This window comes from Staurois parvus, unplaced genomic scaffold, assembly GCF_062004578.1.
Source record: "Staurois parvus isolate SC_StPar_1 unplaced genomic scaffold, SC_StPar_1.0 ptg000991l, whole genome shotgun sequence".
NCBI lineage: Eukaryota > Metazoa > Chordata > Amphibia > Anura > Ranidae > Staurois > Staurois parvus.
The window spans coordinates 386839-407419 of record NW_028318787.1 but is presented as its reverse complement, the minus strand read 5'-3'; the positions used below and the strand labels follow the sequence as shown (position 1 = coordinate 407419).

The following is a 20581-nucleotide window of genomic DNA, read 5'->3' as shown; positions in this document are numbered from 1 at the left end:
CTGGAAGTAAGAATTTAGGGGAATGTTTCATAGGGAGGGGAATGGAGGGTGGGGATTTGGGGGGGGGAGATTTGTGCTAGAAGAGGGGATTAGCAAGGGGATTTGTGCTAGAAGGGGGGGTTAGCAGGGGGATTTGTGCTAGAAGGGGGGATTTGTGCTAGGAAGGGCGATTAGCAGGGTAATTTGTGCTAGATGGGGGAATTGGGGGAATTTGTGCTAGAAAGGTGGGTTGGGGAGGTTTGTGCTAGGAGGGGGGCTTAGTGGGAGGGATTTGTGCTAGCAGGTGGTGAAGAAATTTGGGTTAAGAGGGGGTACTGGAGGGGAATTTGTGCTAGGAGGGGGGATGGGGGGATTTTTGCTAAGGAGGATTTTGGGGAGATTTGTGCTTGGATGGGAAATTTGAGGGGAAAGTGGATGTGTGCATGGAGGGGTAATTTTTTTGAGGTAGATTTGTGCTAGGATAAGGTATTGGGGGCATTGGAGTTAGGATTGGGGCGAAGATTGTGCCGGGATGGGGGTTTATGCTTGGAGAAGGAGGAGTTTTTTGCATTGTTTTTTGGGGAGAATTTTGGCTTGCAGACAGAAGTTATGCTTGGGGGGGGGGGGGAAACGTGCTGATTAGTGCCATTTTTTTTTTTTTTTTTTTTTCAGGGGGAGGGATTTATGCTGAGACAGGATGCTCAAACATAGGGGGCTTAGTTTGTCATCTTCACCCTGGGAGCTAGATGACCTTGTCCTGACACCACACACAGGGCAGTCAATAGATGTCCTCCTCCCCACACAGCACATAGTTGAGATCAGATTCCCTTTCAGACACAGCCTCAATCTGCAGTGTATAGCTGGCTGCTATGTTGCAGTTTTGACCCTGTCCTCTTCTCTTCTGACCCCTGTCCTCTACCCTGCTGACCTTCTGTACCCTGCCCTTCTGACCCCTGTCCTCCATCCTGCTGACCCCCACAGACTGCCCTTCTGACCACTGTCCTCTGTCTTTCTGACCCTTTTCTCTGCCCTGCTGACCCCTTTTTTCTGCCCTGTCTTTGCCCTGATAATGCTCTCCACCCTACTGACCCCTGTTATGTCGTCTGTTGACCCCTGTCCTTTGCCCTGCTGACCCCTATCTTTTGCCCTACTGAACCCTTGTATACTGCCCCACTGACTCTTGTACACTCTCCTGCTGACCTCTCATCCTCTGTCCTACTGACCCCTGTACACTTCCCTTGTTTCCCTTGTAAATGTCCTTGATAACTCGCTGTAAACTGCCCTACAAACTAATGGCCTCTGTATTCTGCCCTGCTGACCCCTATTTTGTGCCCTACTGACCGCCTGTAAACTGCCCTACTGACTCTTGCACACTCTCCTGCTGACCTCTCATCCTCTGTCCTGCTGACCCCTGTACACTTCCCTTCTTTCCCCTGTAAACTTCCTTGATATCTCGCTGTAAACTGCCCTACAAACTAATGACCTCTGTATTCTGCCCTATGAACTGCTTTCCCTCTCTCTCTGCCCTGCTGGCCCCCCTGTACACTGCCCTACTGACTTCTATACACTGCCCTGTTGACCTTGTATCCCCTGCCCCCCTGATGTTTTTTACTGCACCCCCATATCAGACAGGCTAGATCCAGACCTGTTACCTGCCCCTCTGCACAAACAGCTTAGTATAGAATTTCGGAGATGAATGACCTCGCACACGTGCGGGAGTGATGTCATCTTGGCCTGGCCAGCTCCAGGACATCACAGTGCTGGAGAGAAGGTGAGTATAGCTCCGCTTCAACAATACATTTAGTACCCAAGCACACCTTCCAATGGACATTAGTTTGTTGCAGTGCGCTCCCAAAAAGAGGTGCAATGGGTTCCAATCAGAAACCTCTTTGATTAGTATGACTTCAGCCAGTCCATGTGTTGATCATCTGTAGTTGATGTGTGCAGCTCTTTTGTCTTTCCTCTGATCGTTTCCCCTGGAGCAGCGGATGTTAAACCTGAACTGTCTGTGTCAGTGTGAGTTGTCGGTGTGAGTCACTTAGCTCTTCTTCTTGTTACTGGCCAGCTGTGACTTTCTTTACTTTAGAAATGATTTTATGAACAAGAAGCCTAATGAAGGTGACAGCAAAGCGTCAGATGTGATATGCTAGATATAATTTGGTCCTAATAAATACTGCACTGCTTACTTTCATTTACAGATATTTTGAATTCCAGAAGCAGAAGATGGTAGAGACTCACACTGACATCAAGGGGCATATTTATAAAGCCATGAGACACTGCAGGTGTATCTTCCTGGGGAATGTGTGTTACATTACAGTGACCGATTCACTTATATTGAATGTTTAGTGTATGTCACATCCACTGATTCATAAATATGCCCTTTGCAGAGCAGTTAGTGGTGATCAGCTACATTTCTAGCACACTGCGGTGGATTGGACCCATCCAGTGGTCATCATGTTGGCAATGGAAAAGTAAAAAACTGTGGACTGGGCTGACACCGGGCTCAGGGTAGAAAACACCTTCAGTGCACCTATATGGGTTGTTAGACTTGCATTTGTGGGGAGTAAAAATTGCAGCATTTGTAGGAAAGAAAGAAAGACACCACTGCTAATAAGGAAAGCAAGAATCAAATACCAAGTGAAAAAAAAGAAGGAACATTGGGGGAGATGAAGATAGGAATGAAAGAATGAAGAAAGAAAGAAGGCGGCAGGACAGAAGGGTGGGTGAGAGGAAAATATAGGGTACCAACAGACAATGTATAAAAGTATAGAGAAAGGAGGAGAGACAAAGAAAGACACAAATGTAAAGTGGAAGAAAATTTTAAAAATCTGCTTTCAGAAACTTTCATCATGGACAGTAAAGAATACCATGCAGTACATTAATTCACCAGCAGGGGGAGCAAGTGTAGTGTTTATAACCTTCCAACTGAAAAATAGAAATAGATTTCCACAAAGTAGTAATCCCTAAACTCAATGGTTTTTGGTTTGCCAAAGTACTATCATACTTACCGACATCTTCATCTCCGTTCACAAGTGACTGTCAGCCCTGCCCATGGCCAACGCATATCACGCCTTCTTTGTCATTAGTCCTGCCCCAGATTATGCCCACTTTCTGGTTGGTACTGCTACTAATTATGCAGGAGCCACCCTTTCACAGCTACAATCCCCTCAGTAATGTCCATTCTTTGAGACACTGTGCATGCTCATTAACTGAAAAGGAGTAATGCTGAGATCTCGGGATGCAGTCCGGCATACAGTATTGTCAAGGCATACACTTTAACCAATTCAAGTCCGGACGCTTTCACCCCCTTCCTGTCCAGGCCAATTTTCAGATTCAGCGCTATCACACTTTGAATGACAATTGCGCGGCCATGCAACACTGTACCCACATGAATTTTTTAGCATTTTTTTGAGACAGATAAAACTTTATTTTGGTGGTATTTATTCACCACTGGGATTTTTATTTTTTGCTATATAAATGAAAAAGTCCAAACATTTTGAATAAAAAAGTGTTTTTCTTATAAAAATGTTGCAAATAAATTATCTTTCTTCATAAATCTTGGCCAATATGTATTCAGCTATCGGTTTAGTAAAAAAAAAAAATAAAGCAAATTAGTTTTTTTTTACATTTTTATTTTATTTTTTATACTGTTATTTGTTTTTTATTTTTTTAACTTGCTGTCACCCTAGCAGTGCAGTGTCACCATAGTGACACTTTACTACTTCTGGGGGGTGATGAAGATTTTTTTTTTTTTTTACACTGATTGCTTTTACACCCATAAAGGCTGTAAAAGCAATAATTTCTCCTTCTCTCTGGCTGCATTCTTGCAGCCATTGAGAAATACTGTGAGAGCTGTGTTTGGTCACAGCTTGTCACATGGTACAAGGCTGTTGTGAATATCCTTGTACCATGTGACCTCTGATCATTCACAGATTTCAGAGGTAGTAAGCAATGTCAGGAAGTGACATCTTGTTTACTACTGTTCCTGTGATCACTGATTGGCCGTCAGTGATCACATAAATATTGGGACCTCCCGTACAGCGATCGGTGTTATTACACAGCAGGCACCGGATCGTGGTGCAGCGCGATCCCAGAGAGCGCGCACAGGCAGTGAATGCGGGGGCCGTTTATAAACGGCCACCCGCTTCGGCACTGCTCCCGTCCGGCCGTTTATTTACATGGGCCAGACGGGAAGTGGCTAATGTATGGCCGGCTTTAGTTGCCCTCTTTCCCAAGCATTCCTTTTCTCCCACAGCTCTGTTTGGCTCTATACACACTGGCTTACTCCAGTGCTCTTGGCAGAAAAAAATGCTAATTTTGAGCGGTTTTGTACTAGCGTTTAGCAGCATTTAGGAGCGTTTAGCATTTTTCCTGCCAGAAAAATGCTCTAAAAAAACGCAAAACAGGGTTTTTTCTGCCTCTAAATGCCTTGCTTAAAAAAATGCCTCTAAACTACATAATGCGCATGATAACCTAGTATAACATTAGTTGCTTCTACCGGCAAAACGCTAAACTCATCAAGGAGCAGCATTTTTTTTAAGCCAGTGTGCCTGGAGCCTACAGCTTTCAGACACAAGAAAAGATAGCCCTGTGTATGGCCAGAGACACTTCAGTTCATTTTTTTCTGCCATCATAGACAGTTATTGGACATACGTGAAAGAGCTACGAGGGCTACGATTAAAAGAAGGGAGGAGGCTGTGTTAGAAAGTTGACTCTTTATGGAATAGTAAAATTTTCTGTCAAGTTTACAGGCTAGGTTGACATCTTTGCGGGTGGTGCGGCTGCTGATCCGCACAAAAATCCGTGCAGCCGCACTACCCGCACAGAGGAATGCGGACCCGCAGGCGGGTGCCATTAGTTCTAATGGTATGCCGCCCGCACTGGAAAATGCAGCTGTACTGGGAACCAAGGTTCCCGTGCGGGCTGCATTTCAGAAGCAGTGCAGGGACTTCTTCCGTGGGTATCACGGGGCACGGGAGTCTATTCAAATGAACGGGCTCTCGTGGCCGCGCAATACGTGGCCCGAATGGCCGTGTATATGTGAACCTTGGGTTAAGGCATTTTTTGAATGAATAAAATGATTTATGGAAATGAAAAACACAGCAATTAATCACTGACATACTTTCTTTTTCTGTGTTTTTACTTGCAGGGGACCACCCTCTATTCCATCCTGGCTGGCAGTCGCTTTAAAGAAGAACTAAACCTTCCTATTCTGTACAGGCAAGAAAGCTGTCATCTTAGGCTTGTTTGACCCGCAGTTGCCTTGGTGCTGCACATGTGATGTGTTATGGCACCAGCCACTTGAAGGTTTTCCAGTTTGGCTGAGAGCAACAGCCATATGTGACAGTTCTCATTCACAGCTTGCCTTAAATGTAACTTTTTTGGGGGCAACAGTCAAGCCTGTGGGTTTAGTTCTGCTTAGGTGCTGGAGTCACATAGCCGGGGCGTTTTGCTTTGTATTCTTCCGCTAATAGGATGGCCGGCAATGCATTGGTAGGCAGATTTTGGTCTCATTACACTGGCAAGGAGAATGTTTCATTTGGCCTCATGCACTTGGCTGTACGGGGCCATGTATGATATAATTATTGCATATGTCTGGTAAGTCCCGAAGCTGCATACAGTCTTCCACAGAAATGAATAGCTATGAGCGGCTGTATGTGGGTATATGGTGGTAATGGCCTACACCCATGTATAGCGTAGGCATGTATTCCTTGAATTCAAAAAGTCTGCTTTTGGGAATCATTCCGTACACTATACATTGGTTTACACAAGTACTGGCATATACCTGTGCACTGCCGTTCATGTCTATGGGCAGTTGTATACAGCACTTGGACTTCTCGAGTGCAGAAATATGACCATATTTACATCATGCTTTTCCTCGTATATGTCCGCGTGCATGAGGCCTTTGGATACGAGGACTGTGGCATATGCTGCATTGTGTGTTCACCACAACTGACATTTTCAACAACTGTGTGAAGTTCCCTTAAAGTGTGCTTTATTCTTCTTCCCGTCAGTGATGGAACATCAACGAACCTCCCCCAGCACCAACATCTTCACCCCATCTTCTTCAGTATTCAACATCTTCAGCCATCTGGATTGGTTCAGCGGGATGACATAACTCCTGTGCAGCTGGCAAGCAGGAAGGTAAGACTCTTTTATTTCAGAAGAGACACAGTCTCCTCTTGAACCTCTTTACCGCTTCCTGGTGGAATTTTAAATGGGCTTCAATGCCAGGAATCGGAGCAGCTTCTCTATCATGTGACTGCTGAGATTGGCTCTCACAACAGACTCATGATCAGGAGCCTGATCTGCCACATGATCGGGTGTGCTCCCAGCTACGTCCATGTGCTGGGAGCACACAGAACCCCAGGCTACCATTGGCCCATGGTAAAGTTCCTCTGTAAAGCTGAATTCTAGTCAGATGGAAAATGCTATTTAATTTTGCTACAGTATGTATTAAAGCCCAACTTGGGTCTGGGGTAGGGAGGCTTTATTAAAAATAAATTACACAGCTAACATAAATGATTTACTTTCTTGTGATATTTGCCTCCTGTAGGGGATACTTTTTTGCACAACATTGTCAGAAAACATTTTCAAGAGTCAACAGGCTAGTAGGAAGAGAAAGCAGAACAACAACCCTATTAGTATGCTTAGTCTCCTTGAATGTCCAGTCACAGGCTAGGCAGGCAGGCTGCTGACCAAACCATATTACTTTAGCCCCAAAACAAACATTTAATATATTTCCGTTCACAAATTCTTAGATGTGGTGGCTGCATTGATTTCTTTAGATTTGTATAGGTCTTTTATTTGTGCCAGTTAGAGTGTAGAGACAAACCATATCTCTAAAGAACTAAAAAAAAAAAAATAACATTTTGAAATGTTTTTCTTTGAACCAGGTAAACTTGTATATCTATCCATACATTTCTCTGGGGGGAAAAAAGCTTGACTTGTAGAGAGATCAATGACTTAAGCTAAAATGGACACATATACAAGTGACTGCTCCTCATGTCTTTTGCTGTAAACATATAGATTCATAAAAGATTTACATTAGAAATTAGTCTGAAGGTAAAGAGCTAAACAAGATTCATATAAAAAGTTTAAAATAGAACTATAGCAATAAAAAAAAAAGACTGAAACTGTTTTCTTTTCTTTTTATTTGTCAGGATTGTTCTGCACTTCTACTACTAGAGGCAGTCATTTAGATTTTGTACTGGGCACTATGCCTTATCTATTGTACAAAGCCAACCCTCTCAGCATTTGATAAAACATGTTCCTGTAAAGCCGTAGCACTCAGGTAGCTCATTTTTTGCTCTTGACATCAACAAAAACATCTGCAGATAATATTCTGTGTATGTTAAGCCGTAGACCAGTGGTGGCGAACACGCGTCTCTCGAGCCGCGTGCGGCTCCCGGCCAAAATGAATGCGGCTCTTTGCCTCTTATCATATTTTGTATACTGTGGCTCTTTGCCAAGTTTCATGTTTCTCTTATTTTTACCTGTTCCTCTATCCAGCGGCGCGCTGTCTTCCGGCTTCTGTAGTGTGGGCACTGGGCATGACAGCCGGGTGCCAAGTGCGTATGCGCAAGAAGCGGTGCTTTTTGTGAATGGTAAGGCGGTACCTGGGACACATGACAGATCCCAGAAGCCGCCGGACCAATCACAAAGCGCAAGTGCTTCTCGCTCATGCGCACTGGGCACCCGGCTGTCATGCCGAGCGCCATTACAGAAGCCGGGAAGACAGCGCGCGGCTGGATCAAGGAACAGGTAAGATCAAACAAAAACTCTGCGGAAGTAAGAGCGGGTACCTGTCAAATCCAGGTACCTGCTCCCCACCTCCCCAAAGGTCAGCAGTCATCTGTACTGTCCGCAGTCTCTGGTCATCCCTGTGCTGTTCGTAGTCTCTGGTCATCCCTGTGCTGTCCGCAGTCTCTGGTCATCCCTGTGCTGTCCGCAGTCTCTGGTCATCCCTGTGCTGTCCGCAGTCTCTGGTCATCCCTGTGCTGTCCGCAGTCTCTGGTCATCCCTGTGCTGTCCGCAGTCTCTGGTCATCCCTGTGCTGTCCGCAGTCTCTGGTCATCCCTGTGCTGTCCGCAGTCTCTGGTCATCCCTGTGCTGTCCGCAGTCTCTGGTCATCCCTGTGCTGTCCGCAGTCTCTGGTCATCCCTGTGCTGTCCGCAGTCTCTGGTCATCCCTGTGCTGTCCGCAGTCTCTGGTCATCCCTGTGCTGTCCGCAGTCTCTGGTCATCCCTGTGCTGTCCGCAGTCTCTGGTCATCCCTGTGCTGTCCGCAGTCTCTGGTCATCCCTGTGCTGTCCGCAGTCTCTGGTCATCCCTGTGCTGTCCGCAGTCTCTGGTCATCCCTGTGCTGTCCGCAGTCTCTGGTCATCCCTGTGCTGTCCGCAGTCTCTGGTCATCCCTGTGCTGTCCGCAGTCTCTGGTCATCTCCTGTACTATGTCCGCAGTCTCTGGTCATCCCTGTACTGTCCGCAGTCTCTGGTCATCTCCTCTACTATGTCCGCAGTCTCTGGTCATCCCTGTACTGTCCGCAGTCTCTGGTCATCTCCTGTACTGTGTCTGCAGTCCATTAGTTCAGAATTTTTTTTTGTATACTTGTGTGTTAGAGTGAGAGAGAGAAGGAAGAGAGAGAGAGACAGGTGCCACAGCAACCTCCAGGGTAGTTGATGTGTTAACTCTGGCTAAGTTGCATTTTAAATTGTGTGTTGAGGGTGGACACTTACCTTGAAATGAACACATTGTTGTTTTGTAAGGGGAAGAAAGTGTTATGGTGAATAATATGGTTTTAATTATGTGTTTTTGTGTGAGTGTTTGTCTGTTTTGGCAGGTCACTGCGTGGTGTGGCTCTCTGACTTTCACAGTTTAAAATTTTGGCTCTTTGTGTCTAACTTGTTCGCCACCCCTGCCGTAGACGGATCAAATCTTGGCTGGTTCATTAGGGACCAGCAAGATATAGATTCATGTATGGGCAGGCTAGTTGTATTGAAGTCGATCCACCAATAGACTTCAGCACAACCAGCCTGTTAGATTTTTTGCATGCGTTTACAGCCGGTCGCTATAGTCGCCAGCAGTGATTATTGTGTTCTGCTAGCCAGGAAGGCTCCCCGCCGGCAGAGCACAATAGTGCAGTGGAAGGGATTCGCCCATCAATATTGACCATGTTGATGGGGGTTTGGCTGCTGTATACAAGAGGAAGGAGAGTGCGCTAAGACGGCCCAGCTCATCCATCCCATCCCATGAGGGGGACCTCTGGTTTATTTATCACATGCGTATTTAAAATACGCATCTGGTGAGTGCGTATTTTTACTATTTGTCACCAGACCACTGGTTCGTGAAGTCACTAACAACTCCTGTATTGATCACTCATCACGAACTGTCACCATTTTGTTAATTTATTTATTTTTATTATTGTATTACTTATATTACTTTTATCTGGACTAGAGTACATATTGATCTTAACATATTTTATTTGCGTTCACACCTTTTAGCGCTGCACTTTTTGTACATATATTTATAAGGTTTATGTTTTGGTTGTCTTGCGTGCTATAGCTGCTATTATTTGAAGCGCTCACTGATTGAGATATATATATATATTTATCCAAAATGTACATATCCCACAGGGAATATGCAGGCAAAATGAATCCTCCAGCATTTTGGGCATTAAAGCAGTAAAATTTTTGCGCCCAAATACTTACCCACCTCCAATGCCAATTGCAAGGTATCCCAGTTTAATAGAACAGATACTGTTTTTATGGATTGATGTACAGTTGCAAGAAAAAGTATGTGAACCCCTTGGGATTACGTGGAGTTTTACAGGAATTGCGCATAAAATGTGCTCTGAACGTCATCTAAGTCACAACGTCATCTAAGTCACAACGTCATGTTTTACAGTGGGGATGAGGTTTTGATGTTGGTGTGCTGTGCCTTTTTTTCTCCACACATAGTGTTGTGTGTTCTTCCCAAACAACTCAATTTTGGTTTCATCTGTCCACAGTATATTTTGCCAGTAGTGCTGTGGAACATCCAAGTGCTCTTTTGCAAACTTCAAACGTGCTGCAATATTCTTTTTGGACAGCAATGGCTTCCTCTGTGGTGTCCTCCCATGTACTCCATTCTTGTTTAATGTTTTCCTTATTATAGATGTGTCAACAAAAATGTTCGCATGTGCCAGAGATTTCTGTAGGTCTTTAGCTGACACTCTGGGATTCTTCTTTACCTCATGCAGCATTCTGCGCTGTGCTCTTGCAGTCATTTTTACAGGACGACCACGCCTAGGGAGAGTAGCAACAGTGCTAAACTTTCTCCATTTGTAGACAGTGTGTCTTACCATGGACACATGAACATGAAGGCTTTTGGAGATACTTTTGTAACCCTTTCCAGCTCAACAATTCAACAATTCTTGATCGTAGCTCTTCTGAGGGCTCTTTTCTGCGAGGCATGGTTCACATCAGACAGTGCTTCTTGAAACCAGTAAACCCAAAACAGGTGTGTGTTTTTTAAGGGCAGGACAGCTGTCAGCAACACATCCAATATCATCACATTGATTGGAGTCAAGGTTGGCTCACTCCTGGCTCCAATTAGTTCTGGGAGAAGTCATTAAGCTAGGGCCTCACATACTTTTTCCTCCCTGCACTGTGAATGTTTACATGTCATGTGCAATTAAACCATGGCAACATCTAATGTTTGTGTAGTATTATGTTCAGCAGACTGTGTTCTTCTATTGTTGTGACTTAGATGACGTTCAGAGCACATTTTATGCCCAATTCCTGCAAAACTCCACGTAATATCAAGGGGTTCACATACTTTTTCTTGCAACTGTACATGTATATAGCAAGAAATGTTCTACAGCACATTGCAGGATTTATAGAGACTTGGCCACTGGGAGGACAAGAGGAAAATCACTGCAGGTACCCAGAGGTACATATACCTGCAGCAGTCTCAGTCTGTTCTGAAATGCACAGCTTTGGCTTTTTCCGATATTGCTGAATCTTGCCGATTCAATTCCCACGACCTGAACATACCTTCTGGCCAGTGAAGCTTTCCAACATAGTAAGATTTGGGAGGCTGCTGCAAGAATGTAAACCTTTAGGTACCTACCCATCATGCCAACAGCAGTTTGCTCCTCTTTTCAAAGTGACAGGGTCTCTTTATAAAACCAGCCAAATAACATAATGCAGTGATGTGGGGAAAGGAGCAAATGTAATAAAACACCCACATTAATCAAAATAAATTTATTATAGTACCAAAAAGGTATTTTGAAGATAGTTTGACAATTGTAAAAAAAAGCAAAAAAAAAACAAACAAACTGTAAATAACTTAGACTACTTGGTGAAGCACCCTCCTGAAAATTACAGGCTGGACTCTGCAAATGGGCAGAGTGACACAACTGTCCTTCTGACTGAAAAGAAAGCTGGGGACAGCACCCGAGCATGGAGAGGGTAAGTACAACATGGCACTATTTATTTGTTTCCCGAGGGGAAACTAGTGGTAAAAAAAACAAAATACATGGAGTTCTACTTCAAGTCCCTGCATGCGCATTACACAAGCAGCATAAAATACAACACCTTCCTTACCATTGCACCGGTTGCCAGTTTGGAAGAAAAGGACGAAATCCTGTTATACATTCAAATGCCAGCGTGCCAAAACTCCAGTAATCCACAGTGACTGTGTATTTCTGCTGTTCCAGTAATTCCGGGGCCTGAAACATAAGTCATCACAAAACATTGCGGATGGCGCTGAACAACTATGGGCAAAATAGTGCAGACTGAGGTTAAATGGAGGAATAAAATGGTGAACAACCACTTGAGTTCCTGGGCCTTTTCTTCCTAAATCCCCTTGAGTCCCAGAGCATTTTTTTTGTTTCAGTGATATCTTGGTTCTACACATATCTTTTAGCGTCTGTAGTCTACACCAACATAATATACAAAGTTTGTTTGGGACAAATGGGGCTTTGATTCGGTAGAAAATTAGAATACATATATTAATATTTAAACAAAACATATATTGACAACAAAAATAATTAACAAAGTCTGCTGTTTAAAATGATAAACAAAAGTATGACTTATGTAATGTGGAGGAATGGTAAAGCTCACAGCAAACGTATGCATTTTACTTTAGGGAAAGAGGGGGGGAAAAAAGTTTACGTAAATTGTTTGCATAGCATTAAGATAGGGATGAAAAGGCCACATATTAGCTCAATGGTGACTTGTTCACAGGTTTGGGATCACTAAAAATTTGAATGACGATGCGTTCACTTCCATGAGCAATTGATGCTTATATTGCAGACAGGTAGTGCAATTTTTTTTTTTATTTTGCCCTAACATACACAAAGTGGAAATAGCCTTCCTATACTGTACAGCCAAGGAAGCCGCAATCTAGGTGGCTGTTTGATCTGCAATTGTCATGGTGCTGCAAATGTGATCAGCTATGAGGCCAGCCATTTGAGAGCTTGAAAATTCATTTGACAGCCAACATAAGCACACTAGCACCTGTACCAGTTATCATTTATGGAATGCTTTGAATGTAACTCTTTTGGAAAACAGTAACATTGATGGGTTTAGTTCCACTTTAAATATGGTAACACAACCAGCCAGCGAGAAAAGTAGGTGCAGAGTCAAAAGGCATCTAATCAATGCAAATGAAAGTTGTGACTCCTTCATCAAGACAATTGAAAGACATCTTGACTTGCACCAGCATGTAGTCAGAAAGCTGCCTGTCACAGGCCTGGCAGTAATTTAAACAGGAATAAAATAAATTACATGTTAATAAACGTTTCTTGGGGCAAGCTCCCACTACCTCTTTGCAATAATCTGCATGCTACTACAACTCACAGCAGTGCACATTAAATGCATTGGTGCCTTATCGTGTTATTCATTCTGAATGGCACCCCAATGCACCTGACTAGCCTGCATCACAATGCTATTTCACGTTTTTCAAATAAGAACCAATTACGTTTTCTTTTAACCAGAATTATGAATTCTAATGAGATAAAAAGTTTCCCAGTTTGATAATGACAACTAAGCTATGAAAAAGTTTTCTCGCGGTGTCTTGGTCTGGCTGGAATAAATTTATAAATAACCAGTCCAGGGTGCGTTTCCTTTCCCACAGAAGTTGTGACAAACATTAGCAGACATATTTGGTTAAGGAGTGCAAGGAGTGCTAGTGATGAAAACAACATTCAATAACCAACAGCAACCAAGATACAGTTTACTACAGGTATGATGACTGCTGTTTGATTGTTATGGGTAATATCCCTTTTTTCTTAGGAAGATCCAGCCACCCTGCACAAGGAGAGAGCAGTTTGTACTACAGGAAGCTGCTGCGCAGGGGTATAGTGTCATACTGGATTACTGCACAGATATGGAAGAAATACACAAAGCACATCAAGAGTCAAGGAAGAATACACACAAATCTTGTATTTAGACATTGTTTGCTTATACCGGATTTCAGTTTTAGAACTACCAGTATTTATGGATTCTGTTCAGAATGTGAAAATATGATTTGTTAAATAAAGCACATATGCTTCCTATTGCTCAGATACATCTTGGCATGGATTTGTGAACTTGTTACTTACCAGATACTGCAGATACCAGATAGGTGCCCACAAAGGAGGTACATAGACTGCCCTGGTCCAGTTCTATGGCATATCCCAGGTCTATAATCTTATGAATTAGCTAGAAATAATAAAAAAAAATAATACACATTGCAGCTGACAATAAAAAAAAACAAAACATTATTTTGATTCTTTGAAATTTTTATCCCACCCTTTTTCATGATAATATTTTATATGGAAATTTAATACTAATAGGAGGTATATTTAAAGTGACTCTGTGACCACAGTGCCTTCAGCTACAGAGGACTGTATAAAACCCTTCCTGTCCTCTGCAGCTGAAGGCACTGTGGGTAATTCATCCTTAATGTTCAAAGCAAGAGTGCTAAAGTCATTCTATCAGCAATACAGCCTATCCTCCTAGAGTGGTCCTGTTTTCACCTCAAAGATTAAAAGGTTACTGAGCCACTGCAGTAGGAAAACTGATTTACTGAGTCACTGCTGGGAAGAAGGAAAAGGGTAGGCTGAGCTGTTTAGAGAACAACGTAGAGGCGTTTAATGCTTCTAATTTAAAATTAAAGTGTATCATAATATAATACCAGTACTGGCATGTTCGTATTCTAGTAGTAGTTCACATAGGCAACTGGTATTGGTGTTGCTGTCACAGCAACTGGTATTGGTGTTGCTGTCATAGCTTATTAAAACACCCCATGAATTTTACCAAGTGTTAGTTTATGTTTGTGACACCCTCAGCAAGCACTTGACAGGATTTTTTGATGTTTGTCAGCAACAAGCTATGTCAGCCATTTCCCCATAATCATAAAAAAACAACAAAAGACACTTCTTCAATGCAATGTACCCAATGACTTTCATACGTGAGAAAAAGCGGTTTGTGGCATCCAAATCACAGTAATCCAAAGCAATGGAAATGGAAATGTGAATGACAACTAACATATTCACTTACATGTGCAACATTAATATAAAGCAGTTTAAATTCTTTCCAATCGCTTACCAAACACCTGTTTTTAAAATCCATGTGAAAGTATCCTATGAGGTGGAATTCCCTTTCCTGATTAGCCAGCACTATGCCACATGTCATGTTAACGTACCCTGCTCTCCCCTTGCTGCAGCACAATGTTCTCAGGCTTCAAATCTCTGTGGATTATTCTATTCTCATGGAGATACCGGAGAGCTGAAGCTATAAAAAAAAAAATTAAAACATGTTCCTAAATATGTAATAATGCAACAGCCTATAGAGAGAACAGGCTGAAAGACATAAAAGAAAAAAAAAAAGAAGAGTTCATGCCTGTGGACATGGTATTGCCATTATGTCCTACATTGAGACTAGCCAAGGTTTAACTCTTCTCTTTTTCAGTGATGTGAGAAGCATATTTGTGCTTTTCTATTTTGTGACTCATATACACGGTTTGCTATGTGCTAATGGGAATTGTCCCCCATATGTAGTTTTGGCATGTACTTTGCCAAGTGCACACAAAACAGTACAAGAGCCTCCTGGAAAACACAGTGAGAAATATGTTTATATAATTATGAAGCACGTTTGTTGAGTTGTCACAAGAGTGAGAATAGAGGGAAAGTCTTTCAGTTCTGGTGACAACTGTCTGGATTTTCCGCAAGTTGGAGAACTTCCTGTGATGTCTTCAGGAATTGAAGTGAAAGGAAATCTCCCCAATGGGACACAGTCCTTTTACCCACACTAACCATGTGTAATGAAATGTTTTGGCCCCTTCAATTATTTTTAGGCTATCACAAAGTCCACAAAAATATAAATTCACATATATGCTAAAAGGATATTAGAACTAGGTCACAGACAGGGTGCACTAAGTGGTAGCAGAGGACTGCAACTTGTTCTAGACTTTATTCATACCGGTGTAAAGTCCTGTACCCCTGCGCCCCGTGCTGTGCATCTGTCACCGCAAGGATGTAAACACTGGCATGTGTGGGAAGATCTGTACAACCGCTGCGTCTCCAGGCTGTCACTAATTTTGACAGGCTAGATGCTGTCATTTCCCAGGTGCATAAGCATGACTCGCTGAACAGACTTACAGGTCTATGCATCTGTGTGAATGAGGTCTTAATCTATGTAAGACTTGCAGTTCCAGTTTACTTAGGTCAGCTCAATGAAAGTAAATGTCAAGTAGTCATTGTGGCTTGCTGATGTCTGTATGTGGCTTTTTCCTTACTAAATAAGCAAGTAGCTGAGTATATTTAGAATAATCCAGATATCAGTAAGAAGAGTAAGGATCGATCCTTCCTTCAGTCCACAACAATTGTCATATTGATTCAAGTGCTACATAGAAGTAAAATCAATCAATGAAAAAGTACAGAAAAATTCCAAATCAGTTGCAAGTTTTTTTCCCACTGCCTAGATACTGAGAGATATATCAAACCCTGCTATATCACATGTTTTATGTGGGCAGGCTACATCCTGGAGTATGTTCAGCAAAAATAATTTAAATTATATAGCCACCTACTATTGTGCTCTGAAGCCTAAAGACTGATAGACTGAGCTTGGAATACCCCTGCACAGCACACTTTAAAGTATATTCGGATGTAAGAGTCTCTCCCATACCAACCGATAGGATGTAATTTCTCTAGCACAGATAAAAGTTAAATTGGTTCTACAGTTAAAACATTTTTTATCTTAATGCATTAAGCAGCAATATCGTCCCCCCCATTACACTCACCTGAGTCGCCTCTTGATCCAGCACTGTGCCAGTCTGTAGCAGCTCTCTTTTCTCTCCCCACTCTCACAGGCTTTGCTGGGGCAGCGGGAGCCATAAGCTCCTGTCAGCCAAATCCTGTGATGTGGGAGTGGAGAGCAGGGCCAAGCTGCACTGTCTGAGTCTATGGATGCAGGCAGCACTGGTCGCTATTGAGCCCGCAGGTGTGCCTCCATAGCAAGTGGCTTGCTATGGGGGCCCAGTCAGAAGAGAATGAGCCAGAAACACATGTGGAAGAGGTTTGGAGCCACTCTGTGCAATTCAATGTTTGCTATTTTGAAAAAAAATATGACTTCACAGTCGCTTTAATGGGAAGCTCCAGTCTGGTTCCTATGACCAAGCAACACAAAAGTAGAAAACACTCCATTCAATTTATAACTAGTTTTTTAAAGTAAGGTGCACATGGACAGGGCATTTCACAGAGCAATAGAACGCAAATATTTCCCAGTACTTGCAAGCTTTTTACCAGATAGCTAGCAAAAAAAACCCAAAGTAAAACAATTCTATACAGTTTCAACGATTTGCATAAAAACAAGGTTTTCGTTGCATTCATTTGCAAATAAGTATAAAACACACTGCCTGGTTGTAAAGTGTAGTCCCTAACTCTAGTTTAACAGAGCTCTCATGGTGGTCCTCAATTTTTTTTTTTTTTGCTATATAGGGTATAACATGAAGCTCTGTTAGGGCCTATTCAAGCTATTCCATTATGATGCAGCAAAACATGCATTTTGCTGCATACAAAATGCATTTCAAGTAGATATCCCATTCATTCCCTATGGGGCTGGTCCATACCTATGTGCTGCAAATTTGTGTGAAAGGCAAACACATGTGCATTACCATACACACCGCATGCACAAGGAAGAGGGGCCTCGATGAGGCAATGTGGTTTCCACATCTATTTTCAAATGTATTGTTGTTTTGATGCAAATTGCTGAAAATTGTAATTATTGTTATGCTGGCTAGCAGTTACAGTATAAGTGCTGGGAAATGTTTGTAATGTATAGTTGCTTTTGAGCAATTCCACCTAATATCCTCAACATCGGTGTTTATATAAGGGATTGTGCGTTATGATCTAAATGTAGCAGCATAAATATCCTGGCAAGTATTTGAGGATATACATATTATATTAAATAGGTATTTGTAAGCTACATGTTGCATTACCTACCTTGCGCAAGTCACCTCCCAAGCAGAACTCCATAGCCAGAAGAGGAAGATCATTGGGTGCCAATTTCTGTAAACCTTCAGGCACCTCACAGGCAGAAACCACATTCTTGTGATTCAGTCTAAGATAGGTATGTTACTATTCAGTAAACAATACTTATGGCTCAAAGGACAGAAAACACATACACAAATGTGCAAGATAAAAAAAAGGTCCCATATGGAAAAAGGAAAGAGATGGTCAGGAATGAGAAGGAGAGCAATCACCTCACATACAGTACATGTTCATACTAGCCCTACTGGTAGCTTTGTCAGCTGGAACTCCATTGCTTTGTGCATGCCTCACTACTATGTAAGAGCAACACAGCTTTATACACTAACCAAGATATGTCAGCTAAGGGGTGGAGCATCAGGGAAGAGAGAGGACGGTTTTAATAAAGGTGTAGAAGTTTCATCTTCCAAAATGAATGTTAGCAAATAAACTAAAGGGGTTTTGTTTTTGAATACCAAATCATGTGCAAGCAAAACCCCTGTTTTTTTTCGTTCCACAGCATGACAGGCTATCCTCAGTAAAAATAGATTCCATTTTTTTTCCCCAGACATTCACTTTGAACAGTCTACTCCTTTAATAAACAAAATAGCAAATAGTTTAAAAAAAAAACCCCACAAATGTAAACATAAAAAAGTAACTGACTTCAGTCAAAAATTTAGAGGGATAGTTCACCTTTTCAGAAAGAGAAAAAAAAATGGGGTGAACTAACACCCTTTACTCTCCCCATCCCGGGTCCCACTGTACTTACCTCTGTGGATGATGAACTGTCATTGCCAAAGCTGCTGGTGTAGCAGTATGGGGATTTGGAATTCTCTTTCTTCTCCCTCACCTTCCTGCAAGGCTTCTTGGACAGATCAGAGTGATTCTCTGTGCTGGCGCCGACCAATCAGAATCACTCTAAATCAGTCCCGGAAGTCCTGCAGAAAGCAGAAGAAGAAAAGCGGGTATTTAACCCAATGGTGGTTAGGACATCCAGTAGTTGTGTTGCGCCAGCATTATGTTTTTTTAATTTTATACATGTGTATAATTGTATATATACACAAATACGCCTATATGAAATCCCAATGTTTTGAAACTGTACAGCAATAGTGCCTTTGTTATAGGAAAAGTACAAACACAATAATTGCAGGGAAATCCCACCATCACAGCAACAAAAAAAAATATTTAAGATGCTGCTTTAACCATAATGATCCCATCCAGAAATATGATTTCTGTATTTCATATCCCTTATAACTGATTGATGCACGGGTGATAAAACTTCTCAGATATGTATTCACACAACTCAAAACCGCATGTATGCCATACCCTGACAAGTAGAGAAGAGAAACAGAAGATTATCTCACTTTTTCATAATCTGAATTTCTAAGCACCATCTCTCTTTGTTCTTTGGACTCAGCTCCTGTCAGCATTGCTTGATGGCCACTTCTTCCCCGCTTTCCTGTGTAGAAAAAAAAAAAAATGTAGAGAAGAAAAGAAATAAGCAAACGTTGAGATTAGAGGAAAACAGCGCAGGGCAAAAGTTGGGAAGTAAAGAAGGGAGAGCTATGGAGACTGAGAGCAGGGAAGACGGGTAAGCAAACGGCAGGAAAAGAGAGGGAGCAGAGGAGCAAATGGTGATCATGAGAAGGAGGAGAGATAAGCAGAGGGTGAGAGCAGACAAGGTAGGAGGAAATAAATGTGAGACAGCAAAGTTGAAGAAAACCAACTGAAGGTGAGCACGCAGAAGGAGAAGAAGAAGAAGGAGATGAACAGAAGGTAAAAGTATAGAGCTGGGGTGCCAAACTGGCGGCCCTCCAGCTGTTGCAAAACTACAAGTCCCAACATGCCTCTGCCTTTGGGAGTCATGCTTGTAACTGTCAATCTTGCAATGCCTCATGGGACTTGTAGTGTGGGAACAGCTGGAGGGCCACCAGTTTGACACCTGTGGTATAGAGGGGAAAAAATGAGCAGAGGATGCAAGCAGATGACGGTGAAGAGAATAGAGGAAGAGGAGGAATGAGCAAAGTGTGGGGACAGAGGAGAGGAGATGAGAAGACAGAGACAGCAGAAGAGAAAGTAGATTAATAGAGTGTAAAAAGAGGAGTGTTAAACAGAAAGTGAAAAAGAGGTGGAAAAGGTAACCATAAGGAACGAGCCGAGTAGGAAATCAGTAGGAGGAAAAGAGTAAGACGGCGTTAACAGTTGCATTGTGTATGTGAGTAGCTGTACGAAGGAAGCTCTGTTTAATGCAATGAGAGACTGACAGTGCCCATAGCCAATCCCACGTAATCAGGTATGCAGTGATTACCTATGGATGATTACTCCTGGACACAAACAGTTTGTATGCAAGGTTGATCATCTGTAGGTAATCACTGCATTTCTAATTACATGCAAATGGCTGAGGGCTGTGTCAGCCTCTCAGTGCTTTTAATAGAGCTACTGGTCTGCAGCTGTTTGCATACACCCCAATGAATCTCTTGCAGGAATTTGCGGTCTGCCCCTCATTGTAAGGGCCCCTATAGCGTTTGGCAAGCGCTGGTCCGGCATTTGCGGAGCGGTTTTTAACGCTCCGCAAATGCCGCATGCGCGGTTTAGGGGCGGTTGCTAGGAGTTTGCCGAGCGTTAACAACGCCCCACAAACGCCTAGAATAAAGTTTGGTGTTACTGCTCCACAAACGCCCCGCAACCGCACACGCCGGCCGGGCGTTTGCGGAGCGGAACCATAGACTAGAATAGGAGGCTTCAACACCTGCTGACTCGACCAGAGGCGTCCGTTTTGCCGCGACGCTAACGCTCCCATTAGAACAGCACCATGTGCTGCAATGTGCAGAATTGTCAGGTGTTTGGAAAGCTGTAAAAACGCTTCCCAAATGCCTCTCTGCCGCCTGCACACAATGCTAGTGTGAACGTAGCCTAAGTATGAATGGGACCTAAAGGTTGAGGCTGGGTTTTGTGGTGAATGGTGTGGCAATATCCAAAAGATGCGTGAAAGGATGCATGTATAGGACAATGATCTACTTCCACTGACTTCAATAGAAAAGCATGTAGAGTCTCTTACACAAATAAATCTTCATAAGACACCCTTTATTTGTATTCTTATAGAGCATCC

At 42.8% G+C, this 20581-nt stretch overlaps 1 protein-coding gene across 1 annotated transcript in view; it reads left to right on the top strand.

Moving 5' to 3' along the window:
• Positions 1-20581, top strand: part of LOC149441385 (uncharacterized) — a 421690-nt gene that overhangs the window by 84490 nt on the left and 316619 nt on the right. The window contains exons 4-5 of the mRNA XM_089657407.1: positions 5129-5199; positions 5994-6123. Coding sequence (XP_089513533.1) covers positions 5129-5199; positions 5994-6123 — 201 coding nt within the window. The remainder of the gene's footprint in view (positions 1-5128; positions 5200-5993; positions 6124-20581) is intronic.